Below are 24,977 nucleotides of genomic sequence, written 5' to 3'. Positions count from 1 at the left end.
CCCTCGCGAGGGGGAAAGAAAACACATTCATGAAATTTACATAAATTACGATGCACCTTCACCCGAACCCGATGCAGTCACCACGACGCGAGCATCAAAGTATCGCTCGTTTGTACCGATCGGTCGGATTAAACCCTTCTTCCCTGGAGTCTCTACATGGCACTCGTTAGCACCTCTGGTTGAATCGCGTCGGTTCGGGAATTGGACAGTTTACACCTTTTCACACATAGATGGCCGTATCCCATATGTGAGACCGGTCCAAATTTGTACCCAATCCAGTTAAGATTCCAGCGTGAAGCAGCAAAGGCAAGTTGCAATAATGCGTGCCTTTATTTCGCACCTTGGGATTTCGCTTCCTGCGAACCACGATCGTTAGTCGGGTTTGATTTTCGTTTCTCACCAACAATGCAACCAAAGTAGGACATCAGAGATTTGGAAAGGAATTTGTTCGAAAAATTAAAATTTCCTTTTTCTTGCGACAGCTTGCACTTCAAATATCGAAACCATCGCCAAGACATGAGTTATCCACAATAAATTAGGGAAGGCAACGATTTCTTCGTATGCTCGAGTGCTTTTTACGGGTTCTTCTCGTGCGATACACGGTTCTCCACGCGATCGTTGCTCGTCGTTACTAGTCTTCCTTATGCTGGAGTGAAGAACTCATTCACCCGATAAGCGCCAGCACACGCTGCTAATCATCCACCCGAAACCAACCCGATGCTCCAACGGGATACAACTGGGAAAGAGGAACACAAACTCTCATTATTTCTTAGCACGCGGTTTCGCCAAACGAATTGGAGCAAACTGTACTAAAACTTAATTATCAAATACGGTTATGGCTGCGGTGGTTCGGATGAGTAAGTGGAGTTCATTGCCGGTAGAGCACGTGCGGATTTTTGATGAGATCAGATGATTCAGAATTGATTCATTTTTAGTTAATCAAATTAGTAAAAAAAATCGAAATTCTTGATTTCTAATGTTCTTTAGCTCGAAAACAAATACTCATTCGCGGTGGAAATTCATTCGTTCGTGTTGTAAAATTAAGTTTTCTAGCGTTAGATCACCCAAAGCGTCTAACCACAAGCGGAACCTAAGAAATATTTATGCTTAGCTAACCAAATGGTGCCTTCTTGCGTTCCTCGCGGTCTGGATTTGATGCCGCACTGAAACAATAACAATTTCATGGCCCAACGAGTCGGATGATGGGCTCCAGACACCGGCAAAGCTGGCGTGTGTGTGTTCCTGCAACCCGTTCATTATAACAAGCCGTCTCAGAAGGGAGAGGAACTCCAAATGCCGCAATTCCGTGCCGTGTGCTAAGAAGAAGCAGCTCGAAATCCATCCCCCCACCGGTGGCGAAGGTGGCTTGTGAATATGAGACAATTAACTTGATCATAAACGCGATCGTTTGATGAATATTTACACACTTTCGTGATGCAGCGCGCGACAGCGCAAGCGTGAGCGTCCATTGAACCGCCCCGGCTGCCGGTGTGTTTGTTCGTATGTGGTTCGCGAGGTAGGTTCCTCACGATAAAAACCTACCCTTCCGGCAGCAAACCGTCTCCGGGCGAGGGATGCAATTCGATCTCCGGGCGGGTTTTACTTCTTCACCGGCGGCAAGCGCACGCGAATGTGTGGGAAGAAAATAAATTAAATTTTGTTCCACAATTTCGTTCCATCGTTCTTGGCTTCCATTTTTTTTCTCATGACGCGCGATCACTCCATGAACAAAGATGCCTCTCGGTCGGTCTTTACTGGCTCGGCGTACATAGGATTTTTTTTGCTAAACGCGAAGATGATCCATGGGAGGAAGAATATTTCGTTTTCCATTCTTCTTCAGCCCTTGGGTGCGAGAGGGGGGGGGTGGAATGAGTTTCGAAGGTGTTCGAAGGGATGGAAGGCGATTTTTACATCGATTGTCCTCCTCGCCAGCGGAGCTTTCCACGCAAGAGTGGCTTGCAATGGGAGCTTGATGAGACCGCGATCAGCTGCTCTGGAATGCAACAATCGTCATCGCGATGGGTTGGAAAGAACACCGAAATGAAGGTGGCGGGGTGGGTGGGTGAGTGTTGTGTGGGTTCTATGAATTTCCTCATCTACCCTGAAACGGACGGGCGCGAAAGCGGGTGGAGGCAGCAACACCAGCATCATACCGCCAACATAACAGCAAGCAGCAACCTTGCATAACCAACATACTTCCTTCTTCAAAAGCCAACCCGACCCTTTGGCATCGGGGCCCCCGGCTTGAGGGAAATGAGAATGATGATTCCGTTAGCCCTCCCCCGCCCGCCTCATGTTTGTGCAGGAATTGTTGTAGTCGAAGCAACAACAACAAAAAAAAACCATACTCTCACACAACCAACACACACCCCGAACCGACGAGTTCTTGAAGATAATGGAAAATGAATGGATGGGTGGAAGGAGGAAAAAAGTTAATAAAATTCACCATTATAATCAGTTTGCATCATCATCATCATCATCATCAGCAGCAGCAGCAGCATCATTGCCATCGCCGCGTCGTCTTTATCGATAGAATTACGGCTTTTTTATTAAGTCAAATAGTTCCTCGCCATCGCCGGGTGGTAGGAGATGGATGGAATTAGCCCTGCCAGTTACAATTTATCGATGACGGGTTGCACCAAAGAACATAACCGAACAGACAAAGTTGATGAAGCAAGAAGAAAAATAAGAGATCACAAAAAATAAACTCTAGGCAACAACGTAGAGTTCCTCTGTTTAATCAACACGATTTTACGTAATTTACAACACTTGTAACAATCGTCCAAGATGAGATATCAACGATCTTCCACGGAAGATGTCTGCAAAGCATTGAAAAGAAATTTCTCTAACATTGTTGGGTGCACTTTGGATTTGCACAATAGCACACTACCACTAGGCGAGAAGATTGCCAATTAAACATTATACTCTGGAAAGAGAAAAAAAAACATGCAATGTGCAGCGGGAAAACCTAAGCACAGAAAAGATGGATGCAAAAGATAGTCCCAAGAGGTAGGGGAGAAAGAGGATAGAAAACTATTTTAATGACGTTTGGCTTTCCCGGGATCGAACCGGCGCGAGCAATTCGTCTCCCACCTTGCGGAGTGTCGGATGCAGCCCATGCTGGGAAAATAGTTTTTCTTTTCCGTTGGCAAAAAAACCTATTTCCATTGCCGCCGAGCGCCATGCTATTACGGTATGGTTGTTTTCCGGCCAACCCCAAGCTGGATGACGCACGACTCGGTGTTTGGCTTTGCGAATTAATGTTACCACCGTTGTTCCGCCGAACAAATTGAACGGTAATTTGTGCTTTTGTTACGCAAAATCAATGCAACTCATTAACACGCCAACGCACACACGACACGGGAGGAAGAGGCATGGGAGGAAGGTCGGAAAAGCGAAAGAGATACTACCGAGCCATCTTCGGCCACGGGGGGTTTTTCCCATGATCACCACCCGATGGATGGGAGAGTGCTTTCACACGATCCACCCCGTCAGGGGAGAGGGGGACAACATGCACCTTGCGAGGTGAATTTTCACGCCAAATGAAGGGGAAAACAGCCATACCCCAAAACAAATTAACCTTTAACATTCCACACACCCGAAGCAGGTGAAATGGAAACCATTCGATGGGAAATGTTTCCGCCGGGCGGTTCAACCTTTAATGGCGCATCTCGAACGGGCATTTCCCGGTGCATTCCTCTCTGGTGTAACGTTCGCGAATGTCTTTTCCGCAACGCGATTTGCTATGTAAATGCAAATCGATACTTTCGCGCATTTATTTATCAGTCGATCGGAGGAAGAAGAGGACACCGGACGCGCGAGCACGCAATAAATATTTGCCCGATCGTGCCCCGTTTAAGGAAGACCGGGAGAGTGCCATTTCGTGCGTTAATAATAATGGGTTTGAAATTGTATCGGACCGCACCATAAATTGTCCGTACAAACAGGAACGATCCGCATGTCGCGCCTTTCCGTGACCGAAACCGCACTGTTCAAGTTTCGATTTATCTTTCCACCCATCGCTTGTTCTCCCCCGTCCACGGCGAAGATCGATTGGACATCGGTAGGGAAAACGTGCCTTCTTACGCACTCGTGCAGCTCCCGAGCGAACATGACATCTTGATTTGTAGACGCGTGCTTCCCGCGCCCGGACCCGGACACATTAGTGGGTTGACAGTCCATGTTTTTCCGACATTCCGCTCCGCAACGTAAAGATTCAATTTCCACGCTCCTACCGGGCGTCGTTTTTCTCGCCTGGCGCCTGCGCGATTATCGCGCACGATCATGCGGCGAATATTGATGGCCCTCGTCGTGATGATAAATGAAAATTAGCGTTCATTTGCGGACAGCGAATTGGAACGGTTTTGCATCGACACTAAAAAGAGAGAAGGCTTGAGAAGATGACATAAACGAACAAATAGAAATTACTCGCAGTTTCACTTAACGTACCGGGGAGGTGCTTTCAATACCACCAATGACAGGCGGAAGTAATCGGTGCCGTTTACAGAGGCCGGGGGGGAGGGAGTGAGAACCATTGCCCTCATTCCAACAGGCTCACATACACTTTGAGATCCACCGCGATGCTATCTAGCGATGGCATAAATATAATAAAAAATCATCGATCCAAAACGCGCACGATTTTGGTCACCGGAACAACCGGAAGCTCCGACCTGGCGTGCGTGCCCCGCGATCCGGACGGGGAGATAATTTACCATTTCGAATGGGGACATCGACGACCCAGCAGTCATGGACCTCACCATCGTCGCCGTCGTCGACAGGTCAAACATTTGAAGTACTATTGAAACAATTCCGACTTCCGACAAACCGGAGGGCGGCGACGGAAAATGTGGGTGAGTCCATCTATTACCGAGGGTGGAAGCATTTTTCAATCACTCCGGAAGCCAGCGAAAGAGAGAGCCTAAGGGCGGCTACCGTCACCCCGGACCAATTCCCAATGGGCCACGACGACGGCTTTCGGTGGAGTATCGATAAAATAAATTCAAATTATTCTCCCTCCCTGACGTTATTTATGAAGTTCTCGCCCGTCGGCCAACCGGCTCGAACTGGGTCGACAGCTATTATGAAATGAACTTTATGCTCTAACAATACTTGATTTCTGTATGTTTCATTCTTCATTCGAAATTGATCCCCATTTGAAAATCTAATTCAGTCGTTTCATATAGAACTCGCAGTAATCACGCAACGAGACACATGATAAGCTGGTTACAAAATCACTGGAACCTCAAAAATTGCACTGATCGCAGATGGCACGCTCAAAGATACCGAAGCCGGTGGAACACGACCTAATTAGCTCTCGCGTCCACAGGAAGGCGAGCGTCTAACGGGCGTATTATTATCTCTTTCGAAAATACCGTAAAACAATATTTATTCCATAATAATTATCCCGTGCCACGAACCGGTAGAACCTCCACACAAACACACTTACAAATAAGGGCTCCCCGTGGTTGTGGCCTTCACTTCACGGTTGGTTTACATGCACCGAACATACCGCGGCGGGATGGGTTTTAAAAGAAACGCCACCCGTCGATTATAAGCCGCAGTTTTCTCGTCCCCTCATTCTCTTCTGCACGGGGAAAGCCGGGAAAATTAGGCAATAGGTGGACGCCGCACTAGCCGAAGCTGGCCGGGAGATGAGTCACTAATTTGTTTTCCAATTTAATGGAATAGTTGCACAGGAAAATTTAATCTTCTCCTTTGTTTTTTCGACGACCCAACCGCCCGGAGGATCTCTTCCGTTCTCGGTCGGCTCACAAAAGCTGGTGTTGGTAGTTAAATTACAGGGTTTATCTAAATTCCCGTAATCTTCTGCCAGAGGTGGCCCCGGGGGGGCGGCGTAGATCGGTTCACTAGGTTCCTTCTTTGTCGTGTTGTATTTATGGGAAAATTCAACCGCTATCCATGCTCCATTCTGGTTCCTCGCGTGTGCGGAGGAAAATCTCGCCGTGTAAAAAGCGCGGTGCGTTTTTGGAGGAGCCTAGTGAAGGCCGCTTTTCTACTATTGACGGGGAGGTCCACCAACCTAACAACAACAAAAAAAAAGGTCACGTAATGTTCACCTCCGTTCACCAAACTGTGACCAAAGTTCTCTTCATCCCGCGATCCACCTTTTTGCTCGACCCTAGAGAATATACTTTGTTACACCATTTAAGCACGAAACATGCCATCGACATCGACGATGGTGGTTTGGAAAAGTTTGTATGCTCGATATCATCATCATCACCATCATCGTTCGGGAGCGTGGACGAATGTGATTGTTTACTGTTGCCCGTGCTTGATCCATTTCCGAAAAGTTGATTCATGGTTGTTACCGGATGGTCCTTCTGAGGTCTTTTTTTTCGCAACAGGAACCATTGAAACAGCGCAAACTTCCACCGCACGGAATAGGTCGCGCGCAACAAACATCAATCCCCCAAGTGGAAGAGTCAGGAAAGGGACACCTCCGCAGCAAATAGAGTTTAGCGCAGGAAAGATGAAACCTTTATTTGTTTGCGATTGTCGCTATGGCGAGACCGTTGGAAGACAACAAGCTACAGGCTCGAAGCACGCCAAGGGAAGCCACGGGAGATGGGCGTAGACTTTGGAATTTCACCTTCACGAACTCCGCTGAAACTAGTTCACCAGGAATCTACCTTCGCTTTTTCCCAGATAGAGGTCCCGCGTCCGGACGCCGAGCGACTGAAACATTTTATAGTGCGGGCTGTAAAAAGATCGATACCAGGTCGGGTTCGGAAGTCCGGGGTGGCCCGGAAAGCTTTTTTCCTTCGCGGCGCCGCGAGTCGAAACAAGTAAAAAGGACACCAACCGGTTCCTGGTACGCAATTCCGAGGGCGCAGACGAGATATCCGTTTTGTTGGCTCGAACCGCAAGACCTTTGCACGGGTTTGGTGCTTTATTTTTCCTTTACCTTGCCCAAAAAGGATTTATGTTTATCCAGCTTACTCACGAAACCCGTCCGGGGACGAGTGGGAGGATCGAACCGAAATAAGTTAAACCACCAGCGGGTCTAGTTTTATGATTTTGTTACTCTCCACACCACCTCGACGCCGTGTATGCTAATGGCATTCGTTTCTCCAGAGGGCAACACAAAAACGGAAACCTCACGGAGTTACATCGATATTTTTGGGACAAGCGCTGGGAGGCTTGAAGAAAGCTTTCCGTCCTTTTGTAACATTTTGTTCACATGATGATGGCCGAATGACACTCGATGTCGGTGTGGCGAATAACGTCAGAGCTTTCCTTCATACGTACCTAAAACGAGAGAGAGAAGAAAACAAAAATGCTACATTAGTATCGCTAAATATTCGCAAAAATATAACTATTTCTAAGTTCGTTTCTTTTTTTTCCAGTAATGTGATTTGATTCGATTTTAATGTCATGCAACAACTCGACCCTCCGGTTGATGGCGTAACTGATGAGACGAACGGGATACTAACGTTCCTCCCAATGCAGAAATTATTGCCCACGGTAGAATTGAGCTTCCCGTTTTTGCAGTCACGGTTGTCCGCGGAAATAAAGACTCTGACTAACTGGCTGCATGTTCCGGGCTGACGCTATGATTCGCTTTTCCAATGTCTTCGGGGACATTTTACCGACGAAATGAATGTCGACCGCGAGCCGAGAAAGAAGACCTGACGCTAAGCTATTAACCGCATACGGTTAATCAATCCATTTGTTCCTGCCAAACGGGGAGTTCAGCTGCGGCGATCAACCAAACGAGAAGTTCATATTAATTTTCCTCCGGGAACGTCGGGGTCGATGTGGCAATGAGTGAAGACCGAAGAGCGAGCGCCCAACTTTCGACGACACGCTGGTTGACTTTCACTCGCGCGAAAAGATCATCCAATTTTCCCCCTTCGCTCCCGGTGTTGTTGGCCCGCCTTACCAGCGACTAAATGGCAATCGCATCGGCGAACCGTGACTGGCAGTAAAGTGTGGTTTGCGCTGGTGAAGGTGATTTACAGGATTTGCTAAAGTCGATCGCGCTTCGCCCTTTCTACTTGCTTGTTTAACAAAAAAAAATTGGAGCACATTCGTACAAACCGCTGTGTTAAATTGATCGCTTGGACTTTGGGGTGAATGGGGTGACCGACAACAATCTACCATTCCCGAAAAGCAGGAAAACACGTGCAACTGCTTGTAGTTGAAGTGAGCAACGTCCATCACAAAAAAGGGTAAAAGTTTCACCCGCTTCAAAAGTGTGCCATAAACATTTAATTTCATATATCCAATTCAATGTGGATCAGTACACGGTACAAAGTTATGCAGACAACGGGCGGAATAAACCCTCACCTTCAAGCGGTTACTTTTATAGCACACACTTGAAAACACCTTAGATGTTGTTTCTTTTTAAATCGACACTAAAATTACACAAACGTTTATTTGTGTTTAACAACTTCTAATTTTACGACAGTTGTGCCCACCGGGAAATAAATCCCGCATCCCCTCGGTGCAGCTGGGACGGTAATGGGACATTCGATATCGCATTCGCTTTGTTGCAACAACCCCATTACAGACACGTGCGCCCCCACAACATCGACAACATCAACCCCGTCCCCGTCCGGCCAGTCGGAGCGTGGAAATCAAAAAGGATCAATTTGTTCGATCGTCTGTCCGGCCGGATCTTGCATCGATGGAGGCTCGATTGATCGCTTGCAGCGTGGGGTGGGGAAAATGGACCACACTCCGATGCATTTCCCACAAGGCGCCGGCGGCCATTTGCCAGCTGCCGTCGATCGCGACGGCGGCGCAGATGGGCGTCAAGTTGCAAATGGTGCAGATTTAATTTAATGTGACTTGCGCTCGCGAGATCGAGACAGTTTTCGCGATCACCACGGGGGTGAAAAGAGGAAAATGCCGTACGGCCACGATCGAGCAGTGATGTCTCACAGACGGGCCGCACTCTAACGGGCAAGACCGGGGCCAACAAGGAAGGTTGTTAAAGTTTTTACAGCCCACTTCCTGTGGCGCGTTTTGTTACCGTTGTGTTGTTGTTTGATTTGATTCAACTTTTTTCCCCCTGGATGAGTTTTATTTATTTTTTGCAGCACCATTAGAAGAAAACTAGCCACGGGATAAGATACCACAACACAAGGAGGAGGTCAACGTCGGACGACGTTTGAATAGTGGGTGCATTGAGTTGAGCTTTCTTGGCTTTCGGTGCGCAATCGGAGGAAATCAAATACGCTTCTCTCGCGCTGGCAATCGCTCTCCATCGCGGGGGTCGACGAAAGGGGAAAACTTTTACTGCGGTTGAGCCCATCCACTTCGTTCGCGTTTGCGTTTGAAGTTCTCTAATTGATGCTGATTAGTGACAGCTAATGGAAGCGAGCGCCCTTCGGTGGGCGGAAAAAAATCAAAAGCCAACGGGAAGTATGAAGAGATAGCGCGGTGTAATGAGTCGCATCGAAAGTCATGAAGAAATTACACCGCGTTGCAACACAATCTTACGATCGGCGCTTCATACATAGTTTGAGATACGAGAAGGGGAAAGAAAGACAAAAACACAACACCGATAGTACGGAGTAGAACACTGCAACACTGCCCCCCATCCTAATGGGGTTCCTCCATTTAAAAGAAAGGAGTTCCAACGGGACCGGGCGAACCTTCACCTGCGGACCACCCTCGGAACACACATCTTTCCCGCTGGTGAGATGATTGGTTAACGGATTAAGGTCTGGTGGTGCTGGTGGTTTCGGTGTTTTAGATTAATTCGGGTTCGCGTTTGCTCGGGGTGAAAATGGGAAAGGGAAGTGGCTAATTTTCGGCGGACACACTGGCGAGAAGGAATGGGCCACGGGGAGACGTATTTTCGAAGGATGTGAAAGATTTCGGTGGGGATTTTTACTTTTTCTACTCTTCCTCTTGTGCCTTGTCGCACGATTCACGCCACCTGTGGGGGGTCTCGGTTCCAAACACGGGGAGAGACCCGGGGTTTGAATTGACCCGTTCGATATGCCATCGATGGCCGGAAGATCCATCCACTTTGCACCGGGTTCATTCGGCCGTTCGGTTCGCGGAGGATTGATTTCCAAATTTCTGGGAACCAAAAGCTGAAATTGAATGATGGTGCCAGATAGGGGTTGTTAGAGTTCGTGCGACGTTAAACATCCGCGAACTGATGGGTCCCCGAACCGGGTACGAAGGGTACGAGGAAACGATCGACAAACCCTGGGCAACCCTAAATCTTTTGCAAATTTGCCATAATCAATTGGGACTTTATTGATTCCCCTTTTTTTTGTGTGTCTCGCGAAAAAGGAAATGCAAAAGGAAAAAAGAGGTACCTCAGGAAGTAATTAATTTCGATGCGCAAACTTTCCTAAAGACACGCGAAAAGAGTGGATAATTGCCCAAGTTTGTGGAGTGGAAGGAAACTAAAAAGAAACCCCTCGGAGCATAATTCATGCCTGTCCGGGTTGACAAGCGATTTTTCATCTCGCACCCACCGGGGGAAGGCACAACCAATTAGTCATTCACGGGTTCGTGTCTATTGCGAGGTCCATTAATATAAATTGCCTGCAACAAGATAGACACAACACAAACGCGAACGAGCCTCGTAACGCTATACTGTCGCCTTTGGTGCCATTTCGATGCCACTCGTCATCAAGCGAAAGAGAGGCGTCCGTCGAAGGGAGGGCGTTTATCCACGCAATCGTAAAGATAGTGGAGATTCTAATTGTTCACCATAAAAAGATAAGCCAACTACTTCGTGATACGCGAGTGGAAATATTACCCTGATTGATCATCACACTCCCTGGGTCTGGGGAAAATGTGCCGGATTGATGACAAGGAAAGGGCGTCTATATATGCACCCTACACCACCGCTTCGCGCTTAACGATAAATAATGACGTGTGGGTCCGATATGGGGAGGGGTACAAGAGCTTCTGGGGAGGGACCCCAACAGGCGGAAGGTGTCAGGCGAGCAATCACAGATGTGTGCAGAGCAGTGGAAAGGGAAAAACTTAAGTCATTTCCCTTAGCGAAGGGCCCGTAGTAGCCCGTTTGTTTTGTGTCCATGCTGGAGTTCAATGAACCGCACCTATGGCCAAGGCACGGCCACCAATCGCCATCCATCCAATTGGACTACCGCAACACGATGGGACACCCACACCATGGAAAGAGTTTTTCCAGAGCTATTTTTAAGTAAACGAAGGCACACACGGTGTAACAGCAACACCCCATTCGGTGCATCGGAGTGCTGGGAGTGCTCACTCCTATGCTGAGGACTAGCAGAGAGGTCGGTTCTAGGCGCGCGGCGTTGGACCAAGCATGTGTTGTTGCTGGTCGGTCGGCCCGGTAGAACCACAATCAATTCTCGATTGGAAAAGTGCGATAAAACACACCGAGCCGTTTCGTTTCTGTCCGTTTACGTCTTACAGAGCCCTTTCTAGTCGTGGTCGGAGTTTCGGAGTGTTTCTCAACGTTTAATTCATCCACTTCTCACTCCCAAACAGAAACGGGCCGCGAATGGAGCACCGACTGGAGCAATAAACAGACACTCTCTCTCTCTCGTCTCGTCAACTCGTTTATGGTTATCGTCCATTGCAACGAGATCATCGATGTTACTTCCTAGATAGGCCTAGGAGGACCCGGCCTCATCGTAGCGCATCTTCGCTTGCGTCAAAAGTTGGAGTTCAACAAGCGCTGCGAGAAAAACTAACGCGGTCGCCTGTCACGGAACACGTGACACGGCTATTTATAGATCCACCGCTAAACACTAAACACTCGCCCAGAGGCGTGTCGGGAGCGTGTGCTCCGGGGTTCAATGCGAAACCGGCCGAGTTCTGAAGCCTAAACCACGAAGGGGCTTAGAAACACCATGAGGGGGGCCGTGAGGCAACTCAAACCAACCGAGAACGGTTAGCCTGGGTCCGAGACCAAAAGGGGAGCATAGTTGCATGCTTCTGCAAGTGCAACCGGCTGTTTCCATCGTCTGCCTCACGGACGGGCCAGACAAGTTGCTCCACTACCAAGCGGGTTTCGGCTAAAGTTGCACGCCACATACCCGGTATGGTAATTTTAGTCGCGAAACCTCTACTTTCTTGCCGCGCGAATAGGTTGGGAAGGCAAACCCTTTCCGACAGTTGACCCGGGGGCCCTGGGAAAGTCAAGAAAAAGTACTCTGGGGCAGGGCCACGGACGGCGCCAGGTCAACTACGGTGGCGGGACTGGAACCGTCTCTGTCCGGAAGAGGGAGTTTAAAAAAAAAGTAAGGCTGCACCCACCGGCAGCCATTGCATGACAATGAACTTCCCACATGGGAATGGTTATTAGCAATGCCCTTTGAACGTTCGTTTCCTGAACGGGGACTAGGTTCAGAACAGAATTCTGAATTTAGTACAGGAGGAAAATACTATTCGCATTATTACATATATTATTGATATGCCAAACTCATTTGTTCTATAAAAGAGAACTACCATGAAGTATGTTTTACTGTTAAGATTTACCGTCATGCTTGTCAAACTGTCCGGAATAAAACAAACACTTTGTGTAAATACCATTCCTCATACCTCCACGTTAGTAAACAATCCTACAGTACGACTAGCTCACAATTTAACACGCTAATCATTAAACATTCCCGTGACATGTCTTTGTTGAAACCATTTTTCACCGCAAACATTCCATTCGAACCCCTTCTGTCCAACTAAACCCCTCCATCGCAAGCCCCATATTCCACCGCGCATCATCGTAAACAAATCACCAATCGTAATCCTTCCAATTCTCGGGAACCACGGCCAAGCGAAGGCACATCAATCGCTGGAAGTCGGAAGACAAATCTCTCACCCTCGTGGCCAAAACCTATTCACACCGTTCTGGTCGTAAAAGTATGGGTTCCTTACCTCCTCGGCCGGGAGAATCTATTTCTGTCGCATCAATCCGAGACGACCGTCGACGAAAAGGCGATAGTTTGTGTTCCGAAGGGTCCAACAACTACTTGCCTAACTTACTCGTTCGCTTCTTCCGCAGCAGGCAACAAAATGGTTCACAAAAAAGAAGGCATGGAACCTTCAAATGAACTACTTCCAAGAATGTGCGCCATCGTTTTAGGTTCCCGGTTCTCGGCCGGCGCAAAATCCGATTCCCGGCGACACACGGAAACCAGGCCAATGCGGAATAAATAGCACCCATCGGAGGAGTGAGCGTGGCGTAGAAGATACGTCAGAAGTTCTTGGGAATCCACGGAAAACGCTATTGCCAACCGCGGAAATGCTGAGAACTACCGTAAGTGTTCCCTGGAACCGGAGCTCTGTTTATGGTTCAAAATCGTATTAACGTAAGTCCCGTGCAGTACCACAAACAGCCACGGTTGAACTGGAGTTTGTTCTACAACCAGATGTGTTGGCTAAGCCCTTATCCGCTGGGCGGAGAGAAGACTTGCGATGGCTTAACCATAAAACCTTCCCGTTCCATGCCAGTGGTTTCCAGTTACTTTTCAATCGAAAACTTCAATCGTTTCGTTACACTTCGGAACGAACCCCACGCTCCTCCGTTTGCTCCCACTGTCCGACACAAGCCCGCAATCGTACATCAGCTATGGAGCTTCCCAGCTGAAACTAGTGAACCATTCTGAGGCAGAGGCTTTCCAGACAGAATGGTCGCCATTGGAAAATCCCAATAGACGAAGTACTATTGCACCAAACGGAGCCAACTAAGCGGATTAACGTGGTGCTTCGGTATCAGTGTACAAAGGAAAGGGAAGATACCCAAACCAAAACAAAGCTAAGCACGGCAGAAGAGGTTCATTGAACGTACCACGTTGTTCCCTGCGTTTTATTTTTATTTGCCGATAGAAAGTAGTTTAATTGAGTAATGTTCCCGACACAGAGATGATAGCGACTTAGAAACAACAGATCCCCAATATTGTATGATTTTCGGATAAAACCCACTAAAAAAGAGTGTTATAAAATCTCACCTATCTGAGCGCGATTTATTGCACCAATAGAATTAATCTCTGGCCATAAAACGAAATATGGAGGAAAGTAAAAAAGGCGAAACTCTCCCCCAAATGGACGCTCTAGGGTGATTGAGGCAACTTTAAGGTTACTAGCAACAAACTTGAATCATGCAACACTCCCGATAGCTGGTATTGGTTCCTTGAATAGCTGCAATGTGTAGTAGAGGATCTCGAGGAACGTTGTCTCTTAAACCCAAACATGGCGTTTACAAGATATCTGAGACATTAGTCAAACCCCGACACCAACTTTCCAAGTTCAGAAGTTGACATTCAATATTAATCCGACGAGAACTTTGTACAATGTTATCGTCCGATTCGAGGATCTGTTCACTGCTGCTGTGTAACCGTTCCAGCGCATTGGTTGCTCACGGCAGCAACCTGTCTCCATTAACAGCTGATAGGGCTGACATGATAACATGATTTCTGCGGTGGAATGCAGCGCGTCCATGCCCATGCCCTGTCTGTCTGGTGGCCTGCTTTTCTCCCCTCGTTACATGTGCAGCGAGCTAACCATCATGACGCCCATTAACCGCAAGGAGTGGACGCTCAGAGCTCTTTGCGCGCACCGTGGCGCTACAGCTTGGAGACCGCACACATTGGTATAGACGAGAAGAAAATTAAACATGACAAGCGGAGGGTTGGACTAGGAAATGCCCACTCGCTTGGTTCTCGCTGGGGCAAGTGTATGTCCAAGCCACAGGAACCGCGGAAACCGCAAGAACTAGGTAATGTCGGAGCAGAGAACCAGCCCGATTACGCAGACAATTACGGGAAGTGATAATGTCGGAGTTCTTGCCGCGACACTCCCCACAAAAGGGCCCGTGCGGTGGGGATGATTAGTTATCGCGGCTAAGGCCAACCAACGACGATCAAATGTGGAGCTCGTGCGCTCAAGTACTCCAGTCGGAAATGCGATTGAAGTAAGACGAAAGAAGGCAAGACGATCCGTCGACTTGGTGGAAAACCCGTCGAGGGCTTGTTAAAGCCACAAAGCACACTATCGAATATGTCTGCGCCTGGGGGATAAATTACCAGAGCAAGCAAGCTCCAGTGATACTCAATACGTCACTTATTGGAAGAGGGAACTAGCCCTGCCCGTCGCGGTGGAAACAACTCTTCGTCTAGGCCACGAACACACCGCAACAAAAGTGGCATATAATTTATGGTGTGCCATAAGAGATGACTGTGTTTTATTTTTCTTCGCTCCTCATTGCACTCGGAGACTGGGGGGAATGGCGTGGAAAACCGCACTATGGAATTCCCTCCCCAGCTAATCGGAATGAGATACTGAAGCAAAAAACCCGAGCTACCACACCTCGCCACGGTTGAAACAAAAGACGGGGGGAAAAAAATCTACCATTCGGCTCCGTCGGGAGGCTTCGAAGATCAATGACTGCAGATAGGCTCGCGCGCTTGGGGGGGAAAACGCGCAAGATGAAGTTTTACGATAACCAGGGCAGCAGCCGAGCCGGGGCGCATAGGTATGTAAATTTCTCGATTTAATTAATTGCATCGCGATCGTGTTGAGTCGCGCTCGAGTTCGAGGCGTACGCTTTCGAGTTCGGGGTTCAGGTTCGGAGAAGTCCGGAAGAAGATCGCATCGGACGCCGAAGAAGTCGGGCTTGGCCGCACGCCATGCTAAAATTAATTAAAATAATAGAGATGGCAACGAGATTCTCATCTCCGGAGGCTCTTCAGATGTTTGCCTTCACAGGTTCACTAGAGTGCGCGCTCATATGCAGCTTCTTCCTGCATGGGACCGAACAAGTTTGCGGAAAATGAGCACATTCCTCGAGCGGTGTTGTTTTTCTTCCCACACACACCGAAGTAAAAGTTTAAGCATGTCCAACTCCGCTCCGCGCCTACAACGTTGCCTGGGAGAAGTCATAAAGTTTATCGGTAAATAAATTACCAAATGATTAACATTTTATTACACCCATTTAAAGCGCCAATCGAAGATCTAAAATTGAGCATCCCTGGTTGTTCTGGTGCCCCCGAGGATCATCCAAGGCAAAGGCGGCCAGCCAGACACTGGGAACCCACTTCTTTCAACGGAGCTCGCGAGCGTAAATTTATGGAAGCTGATTTTTGGTGATAAAGTCATATCAGTCTTCGCGGCTGAGCCGACGGGCAGGTTTCGATTCAAGGCAAGGTGATGAATTTCGGACCACTCCACAACACCTGCGCACCAGACTGAAGAGGAGCCGGGGAGTGCTAAGGGCGTGAACCGAATCCAAACCCGAAACGGCCATCGTTTGATTATGGTTCCCGTTAATTAAGATATTCGCCCCGGAGCGAAGGTGATCTCGCGCGTTGACATCGAAGATTAGTTCGTAAAATTCCGGGCAACACCGAATTGGGCCAACCTTATCTCTCCCGACACCTGACTTTCGCTTCCAACTTCCGGGGAGAGGAAAATTAATGGCAAATCGTTAAATTGGACAGCGGGGTTGAGAAACGACGTCGATGCGCAACAGGCAATCAAGCGTGCGGAGAGAGAAGACAAATGGAGGAAAAATGCTGATGCACCTCGGCTTTCCCGGTGCAATATGATTCATCATATCGCGCAAGTGAAACGAAATCGTTCATTAAGGCCACATAAAAACCATCAAAAATCCAATCGGTTACAAACGGGACCACCCGTTTATACTAAGCGAATCGGAGGAAAATCTTGGCCATTAAATTGATCATTTATCAAAAAAAGAAAGAAATCTTTCTCGCTTCCACACTCGCAGGCCAAATTATGATTTCTCCTAATCCAGTTACTTTCCGTCGGGAAAGACCCCCTCGGCCTCGAGATTAGTTGCCAAAGCATTGTGTGTGCATTAGTGCAGCGAAAAGAAGCATTCGTTTAGTGGAAAGTTTCCGTGTACTTTGCGATGTGTTGTGTTGTGTGTAGGTCGAGGGCCTAAGTCTACGGTGGCCGGCGAGATGCCGGCTTACTGCAGCTGCCACCACCACCGTCGTCGCACGCCAATAATGCACACGCCGAGAGCGCGCTGCAAGAAGCAGAAAGCCTTTTTCCAACCTTATGATTAATGTTCGCAGTCTCCCCCCCTTAACTAGAGGCAAGATTCCATTTTCCATTGCTCCCGGTGTATGATAATCGACAGCCAACTTCATTACAGACACACCAGCTAGCAGTAACGATACCAGGGCACGAGATGGGCAAACAGAAGGCCATTTTCTAAAACGAAAAACCACCACTCCCGCCTCTCTCCCTTTATCGCGAACAACTGATCACACTCTCGCCTACAACGATGAACAAGATGTTAAAAACCGCGCATACCGGTTCAGCAGACGGCGAGGAAAATTGGCGATCATCCACCCTTTGGCGTGCGAACACGATCGTGTTTCTCCAACCCCACACCTCTACACACTCAACCCGCGGGAAGGTGTGAAGATTTATCTCGTTCACGCTATCATTTCTCAAACGTTTAAGGAAAACTGTCAAAATTTCAATTTCCCTCGTTTTCTATACACACACACACACACATGGGAGAGGCAACACGCAACACCAATGTTGGGAGGAACAGTTCGACGTCGTATTTCCATAAGCTACGCCCGGTAGCATTGTCATCATTCATCGACCCACACAAACACTTAGTGCAATTCGAATTCGCCAGGAAAAGGGCCTGAGAGGAAGCCGTTAAGAGCAATAGCAGGCGCGTTGTAAAACCCATTTTGTAGCAGACCATCCCCCGGACTAATGCCGGTAAGAACGGGTGAAAGTAGTCGAAACGGTGAGCTTAGAAAAGATGATTGATCGCACCAAAGGGCCGCGTTCCCGACGGGCATCTTTCATACGGCCTCGAGGAGGAATCATAAATGTGGGTTGGGTCGCTTATGGAAATCCTCTGTTCGACTGTCACTTGCCAGTGTGCATTGACTAATTAGGGCCAGCTGGTAGCAACCTGATGGTCGGCATTCCTTTAATGTTTGTCCCTCCCGGCCGATTCGGAACGTGGGGGAATAATTTAATTAAATTAACCACCAAATGGTAGTTGCTTGGCCGCTTAATCGCACACCATCGGTTGTCACGACTTGGGTTCAGTGGAATTTTGACGGCTTGAAACTAATTCTAACGCGCGCGATCACTCGAGGCCGAACGATTCGTTGTGTGAGAATGGACAAACGAACTGATTGTTCGTTGTGTGCTTGTCTAATTACAATTTTACAGGCCGACGTAAGCAACTATACACCGTTGGGGACAAGTAACTCATCGGGAGAGGATGGGAAAACTTCTTGGCCAAAGCGTGATTGAGCAGCGAATGACGCACAGCCGAAAACAAATCCTATTTAAGTACGGCTTTATAATTAACAAATACAATGTGGCACCATGTAAAATAGGTTTAACGGATTCCCGTTAGCATAAGCCCGGTAAAACTCAGTGGAATGAACCAATTTGGAGCATCCGAAGAGAAGAACCACTTTTATCTGGTATGCCATGTTGCGAGGAATCTATTTCAGTGTCCCGTTGTTTTTTCCATCTCCATTTAAATTATCTCGGAATTCACCTTCTGCTCGTCAGCCGCTCGGATCCCACTCGGACTCGGGACACGTAGATGCTACAAATCTTCTCGCCGACGACAGTGGACTTCCTGTTCGTGCATGTATTCTTTAACCGATTTACGGTGACTTCGCGTCCGCATACGCTCACGGACATGTTCGGGGTGCTGCTACTACTTGCTGCAGGCTATTTCTACGACCTCGGTGTATCCCTTCGGACCTGACACACCTTCCTCGGCAGGGGACACGGCTGTATAGCTCTACTTTCCTTCCTTCCTTCCTTACCGCCGTCACCTTTTTATCTCGTGACAAGCTAACAAAATGGAAACAAACTAACGCCATTCCGGTAACCTTCTTCCCGATAGGTGAGATCGCAGGCGCACCCAAAGTGGACTACCAGACTTCCCTTCTCCCTGCCTCGCTGACAAAAAGGGCTGACGTTTTGGGTCTTCGCCAGGTGAGGAAATGGTCGTTACCAGACAGTTAACATTAGCCCCACACATCACAGACCGTGTGTCGACTCTGCTGCTTCTTTTCGGGCTTCCTCTTTGCTGGGTGCGCGCATTTTTCAACGCGCACCCGATTATCCGCCAACCCTTGGGGGCAAGATCCCTCAACCACCCGCTCTTCGGGTGCTCCCCACAGCCGTCCTCCGTTCTTCGGGTGTGCAATGAATGATGAAGATAGTGGTGGAAGTTTTGACAGGTACGAGTAATTTGTCCGGTTGCGTATTTTGTTGTGTTCCTTTGCTGTCCGCGAAGGCTGCAGGAAGCTCCATTCGGCGGTTCGGGAGGGGGGGAAGAAAATTTAACTTTCTCACATCACATACGGCGTGCCACCGGAAGGAAATGGCCAATCGTTGAGATCGTTTTCGTGTCCACTTACCTACAACAGAGAAGAAAACAAGAAAAGAAGCAAAATTAGACACTAAGCTTTACACATTATTTGCATATACAGTCGGTGAAATGTTGTGCCGGTTGCGGTAATATTTTGACTTTTTTGACAGTTTTCCAAATCGAACAGCGAAACGGTACCCGGAGCAACGTAAACGTAACACTTTCACTGCTTCCTCTGGGGAGGGGCGAAACGAACAAGCGCACCGCGGGTAACGGGTTATAAATTTCAAACCACGGGGGTCATTTATGAAAATCATCATCAAAACGCAAGCCACTAAAAGCGCTAAGAAATCTCGCTCGCGATCGTAATCGTGGCGAAGAAAAATGGCCCCAATCTGTGAAATATGGCTGGAAAGCCGTTACACATCGCGGCCGAAAGCCGGACCGTCCGGGGAAGAAACAAACGAAACATTACAAACACACAAAGCATCACAAAAATCGGTAGGTGGTCGCAATCGGGGCACGATCAAAACCGGGGGCTTTAAAATGTGTATATTTGTTTGACAGCGGGAAAGCGCTTTTGCGTTTATGCGTAAACCTTGTCTTTCCGACGCGCCCTTAGCAAGTGTCTTCGATGCTTTTGAGGCACACGTGAGCGTAGGAAACTAGCCACCGGTTAACAGACAACAATAATTAATTGTTTATCCGCCGTACTAGTAGCAAGTGCACAAACGAGCACATCCCTAAGGCCTCCAAGGAAAGGGCCTGCAATAAAAGCAAAGGGTCGGCGGAAAAGAACAGTTGCTTCTGTCTGCTGCGCCACTGGCAGTAAAAGCTTGCGCCTGTTTATTTTCCGAACCCAATGGTTTCATATGCTAAGGAATTTGCGTATGTGTAATGCATGCTTTTAATTATTCATCGCTCCTTCGGGGGGGTCGTCTCGGTTTGCGTTGGAATCAAATGTTCCGCTGCTCCGAATGGGGTAGGGATTGTGAATCGGTTATGCTCGCATATTACTTTATGACAGTTACAATCATAACCTCATTTGCATAAAAACGCAGCACTATCGAGAGGGGAAGAGAAGTAGAAAAAAAGAATGCAAAACGACCCCCTCCGAGCGAAACCCATTCACGTGAAATCGGGGAGCCCGGTGGGTCTTGTCCGAAAAATTAAAAGCTCATAACACGTGTCCGCAGACGTGGTCGTACTTTTATGTTTTGTTTGTTCCGTTTGTCTTCTGAGAGTGGTGACGGGGGGCGGGAGTTGGTACGGGGTGGTGAAGTTAAACCGACCGAACCGAAAACGCGATGAAAGTTCACTGCTAATGAATGTATTACACACACACGCTCATGGGACAGTGGGTTTGCGGTTCCGGAGTGATTCAGATCCGATTTTTTTGTATTTTCCCGCTTCGTACAGTATCTGTCTATGTGTGGCTCCATTTTAATGTTCACCAGGCCAAGCCTAATAGTGCCATCATCAAGCGCCTTTCGGTGGTCAACGACACGTTCTTCAACAAAAAAACAAAACAAAAAATGGTTGCCAAAAGGGAAAACTATGATGGTAGTGGGTGAAGTGAGAAGGGGGGGGGGGGGGGGGAGGGGGGGGCAGAAATCGTCCACTTCCGGTCGGGTCTGATGTGGCCAAGCGTGCGGTGTCGGTGACTCCCGAAAATGCAGCAGCTCATTTGTAATTATCCGTAATTGGTGGAATCTGTTCCCGATGTTTAGTCCATTTCTTTTTTCTCCTGTTAGTTTTTGGGAAGTTGCCGGTGCGAGGAAAATGGAGCAACGTTAGATATATAGGCCACGTGCAAGGAATGGCGTGAAACGCTTTTCGGGGTCGATGAACGATGGCCGTGAAAAAAAAAAGAAATAGCACATCATCACTTGTCAAAACGACATTTTGTCGAAGCGAAATCGAGTTACAATTTGTGACCATTTATTTTCGAATTACGCTAACGGAAATTTTTGCGCAAAATCCTGTCGTATCGCCTCTTAACAGGCGATGGGTTTTCTATTAAATGATCATTCATTTTAAGAAAAATGTTTCCATTTAATTAAGGTTAAATAACTGCAACAACTGCTGTTAAAACGACAAGTTTCTAGTCGACTAAATCAAAGATATTTATCACCTTAAAGTTTTTTACTAAAACCAACGTTTTTGTTGCAGCAACTGCATTTAATAATAACTACAACACTTTGTAGCTACAGCTTCGAAATGGCTCCCTAATTAGTTCCACGATAGGTAACCTGAGGCTCGGCTCTATACATACATTTAATGGTCAATAAATCACGATAGTACAGCAAAAAATAGTGTGAAGAAAACCTACGCGAAACAAACCCCTCCGGTGGATGAAACGAAAGGAAAACGTCATAAGCGTAAGACAACAGATATAAATGAGAATTTTCGCCTCCAAGCTCGATGGGAATGTACCTGCCTCCTATTTTTATTCCTGCATTCGTATAGCCCATAGCTAAGGTAGGGAAACCCTTGGTAAGGGTTGTATGTAGCTCGACTTAATTAAAGGTGCCCTTCCAGTTTGATCGGCAAACAGTTCAAACGCGGTAGACGGGAACCGATAGGTTGGTCGTGAAAGTGAAACATAAAGACCGAATGTTTATACTCCGGGAGGGAGGTCCATCACCTGTCCCTGAAGCTAGCGGAAGGTTTGCTTTGTGCTAATATTTAACTTTGCTAGCATATGTTCGTCAAACGATGCAAAAACGGTAACATCAATGCCAGAGCCTTGAATTATATGGTATCTTCCTTAGAGCAACATTTAATTTCGCTGTTTTGTTCGTTCTTAAAAGGCACCGATTTGTAAACAGAGCATAACCTTCCCGAGGGAAAAGAGTTCTAAAACGAACAAGCCCCCATACTTTTATTTCAACGACGAGGGACCCATTTATGCGCCAAATATTCACGATGTCCCTTTTCTTTTGTTGTGATGCAGTAACCGCATCACTTTTCTCCAGCCCCATGTCTTACAACCGAGTTAAGTAAATACAAAAGTAAACCATCTTAGCTCCCCAGACGTCAGCCAGCCACGAGGAGCGGGGAGAGTGGCAACAGAGAGGCTGGTTGTGTGCCGGTTACCCATTTTTTATTCGAAAAAAGACGCAAACCCATTTGGCGGCTGGGAAAAAAAACATTATGGGGAGGCGCCACTGACCGTGATGGGCAGCATACCGTGAGCATAGCCCCATAAGCCCATAGCGCGCGCGCATTCGATCGATCAAATCGGTAGCGAATGGCGAGAAGGGTGGACTGAACCCCTCCACAGGCAGACGGGAGAAGAAGAAACACACAGGAAAATTTAGTTTATATTCGGTTCCACCCCTCGTTTCCACCGTTTCTCCCCACAGTAGTAGAAAGGGTACACTAACAGGCTGGCGCTGGCCTAACTCATCCGCCCGCGAAAGTAATTGCAATAATCGAGAAATTAATAATTTATCACCGAAATACACCACTCCAACACGGGCGGGGGCTTGTGAACAGGTGAGAAAGGCTGGCCAGCAAAGCTGGGTCAAACAGAATGAAAGTGTTCGGTGGAGAGAAATTATCGTGTACTGGAAATCGCACCGCGTAATGTGAGATTAACATTAGAAAGCGACTAAACGGTACTAAAAGAGCAACATGAAATCGAACAGTAATGGCATGTATTTGGGAGTGGCATGAACAGAAAACAAACAGCAAACCGGGTTTTCCAACAATCAATGAATATAACTCGGCAGTGAAGGGTAATAAAAATCGTGTAGCATCTACTCCATTGCCAACTCTATTACCATCTTATCGAAATTAGAAAAGCAAGCTGACCATGACACCATTCCAAACCTCCCTTTGGGACCAATTGTTCCTAAAGCTAGAAGCAGAAATTCTACTTAAGGAGACTTTCGATGAACCACTTCACTTGCCAACAGATCGATCGATTGGCCCGACAAATTCCCTTCGCTTTTTTCCTGCGTTTGATCTACAATCGACGTTCTTAAATCCTTTCTTGGTCAGACACAACAAACTACGCTTAGTGGGAAAAAAACCCTCTAAACTGGGCAATCGACCAAACTCCCCGGTCAATCTAAAAAACAAAACACAATCCTATCCTGCAGACGGAGGAAACACCAAAGCCAACTGGCCACCGATTGAGCAGCCCGAAATTATCCTTCGCATAATGTTAATAGCCACTCGGTGCCCTTAACCCAGCAAAGCCCATCGCCATACACCATCGAGGGTGCGGAGGCGTTAGTTCTTCCACTTGGCTATCTTCTTCCTTTTTTTACCTTGCCTTCCCCTCCTTTTGGCCTACTTTTCTGGCCGAGCTTTTGCTGCACGAGGCTTTTGGGCTAGCCTTTAATCCTGGCACTTTATCGAAGTCCTTGCGATGGAACCTAGATAAATAAAATCACCATGTTTCTTCGTTTTTTTGAAGTGCGGCGACCAGACCAGACCAGACCAGTGCAGCACACACCTCACCCTGCTGTATTTCTAATGATTTTTTCTCCCCCTCTCGCTCGGAATCCATCGGAATTTATGCTGCATAGGAAATTAATTTATACGACATCCCATCCCAGCCAGTGTGGTCGTCGAGTGGGCTTTTCACGATGTCCTGTTTGACTTTTTACCCCGGTTGGCGACAGTTTGTACCAACGCAACGCAACTTCCCCCCACTTCAGTGACCCCCATTCGGTCGGGGATTTGTGTTCAACCGACGCAATTCAATTTCAACTTTTCCGTCCGACGTCCCAAATTATGACGAGGTCGGTGGAGGCGGTGTGCTTTCAGGGGGGAAATATATAGAACATTTCATTGGTCGGAGGAGTACGGAGCATTACATGAACATGGCTTGATTCCGAGCAGCTACTTTATCAACATAAAAATGAAATTAACCTTGAAGGTCGGTCAGCTGTGGTTCGGTTTGGGGTTATGGCAGATTTGGTACCGAAGAGGAAAATAAATTCCTGGCACATAAAATTGTCGAGTGATTGCACAGGACATAACAATTAAGGGGAAAAATGTTTCGGTACATATTTGACATCATTTTTGGCGATTTTAGAAGTAGGTAACTGTACCCTAGATGAGTTTAATATTCATCTGAAGCAACCGTTTTATATTCCAAACCCGGAGAAGCACTCCAAATCTTACCTTTTCTTGGTGTTTCCAACATTGTACAGCTCGACGTGCTTGAACGCTGCGTATGTAGCCATTTTGTTTTAGCTTTTGTGTAATTGGTCGAACCGAACAGCGAACACTGAGTGCTTTTCGCACGGAAATGCGTACCAAACGAACGGAAATAAAACGAAAAAGCACTGCTTCGGAACACACTCGGTTAGTCGCTGCTTCGTAAGCGAGCAAATTGCACTGCTTCGCGGTAATGTTCTTGGTGGAAAATAAAGGTGGAAAACTCTTGAAACTCAACCTGCAAGATAGAGAATTCGGTTGCTGGTCAACTGTTGCATGGAACGCGCACTAGAACGCCGAGGTACAGGGGGGGCGCGATACTTTGAAACACTTTTCCCGTGGCACAGATTCTAGAGTTTAGGAAAATTTTCACACTCTCAACTAACAGGTTTTCCCGTCTTTCAACCGTCCGTGCCACCGACCGTAATGAAGACGAGCTGGCGACAAAATTATCGGAGCCTTCGGAACCGACTCCTTTCGT

General features: G+C 47.6%; 1 protein-coding gene across 1 annotated transcript in view; it reads right to left on the bottom strand.

The window, feature by feature from the left end:
• Window positions 1-24,522, bottom strand: part of LOC131289342 (microtubule-associated protein Jupiter) — a 34,101-nt gene extending 9,579 nt beyond the window's left edge. Inside the window, exon 1 of the mRNA XM_058318575.1 lies at window positions 24,461-24,522. Coding sequence (XP_058174558.1) covers window positions 24,461-24,522 — 62 coding nt within the window. The remainder of the gene's footprint in view (window positions 1-24,460) is intronic.
• Window positions 24,523-24,977: the final 455 nt, after the last annotated feature.

This window comes from Anopheles ziemanni, chromosome 3 (genome assembly GCF_943734765.1).
Source record: "Anopheles ziemanni chromosome 3, idAnoZiCoDA_A2_x.2, whole genome shotgun sequence".
Taxonomy (NCBI): Eukaryota; Metazoa; Arthropoda; class Insecta; order Diptera; family Culicidae; genus Anopheles; species Anopheles ziemanni.
Note: the sequence above shows the minus strand (reverse complement) of the source record. Positions and strands in the feature narration are given on the sequence as shown.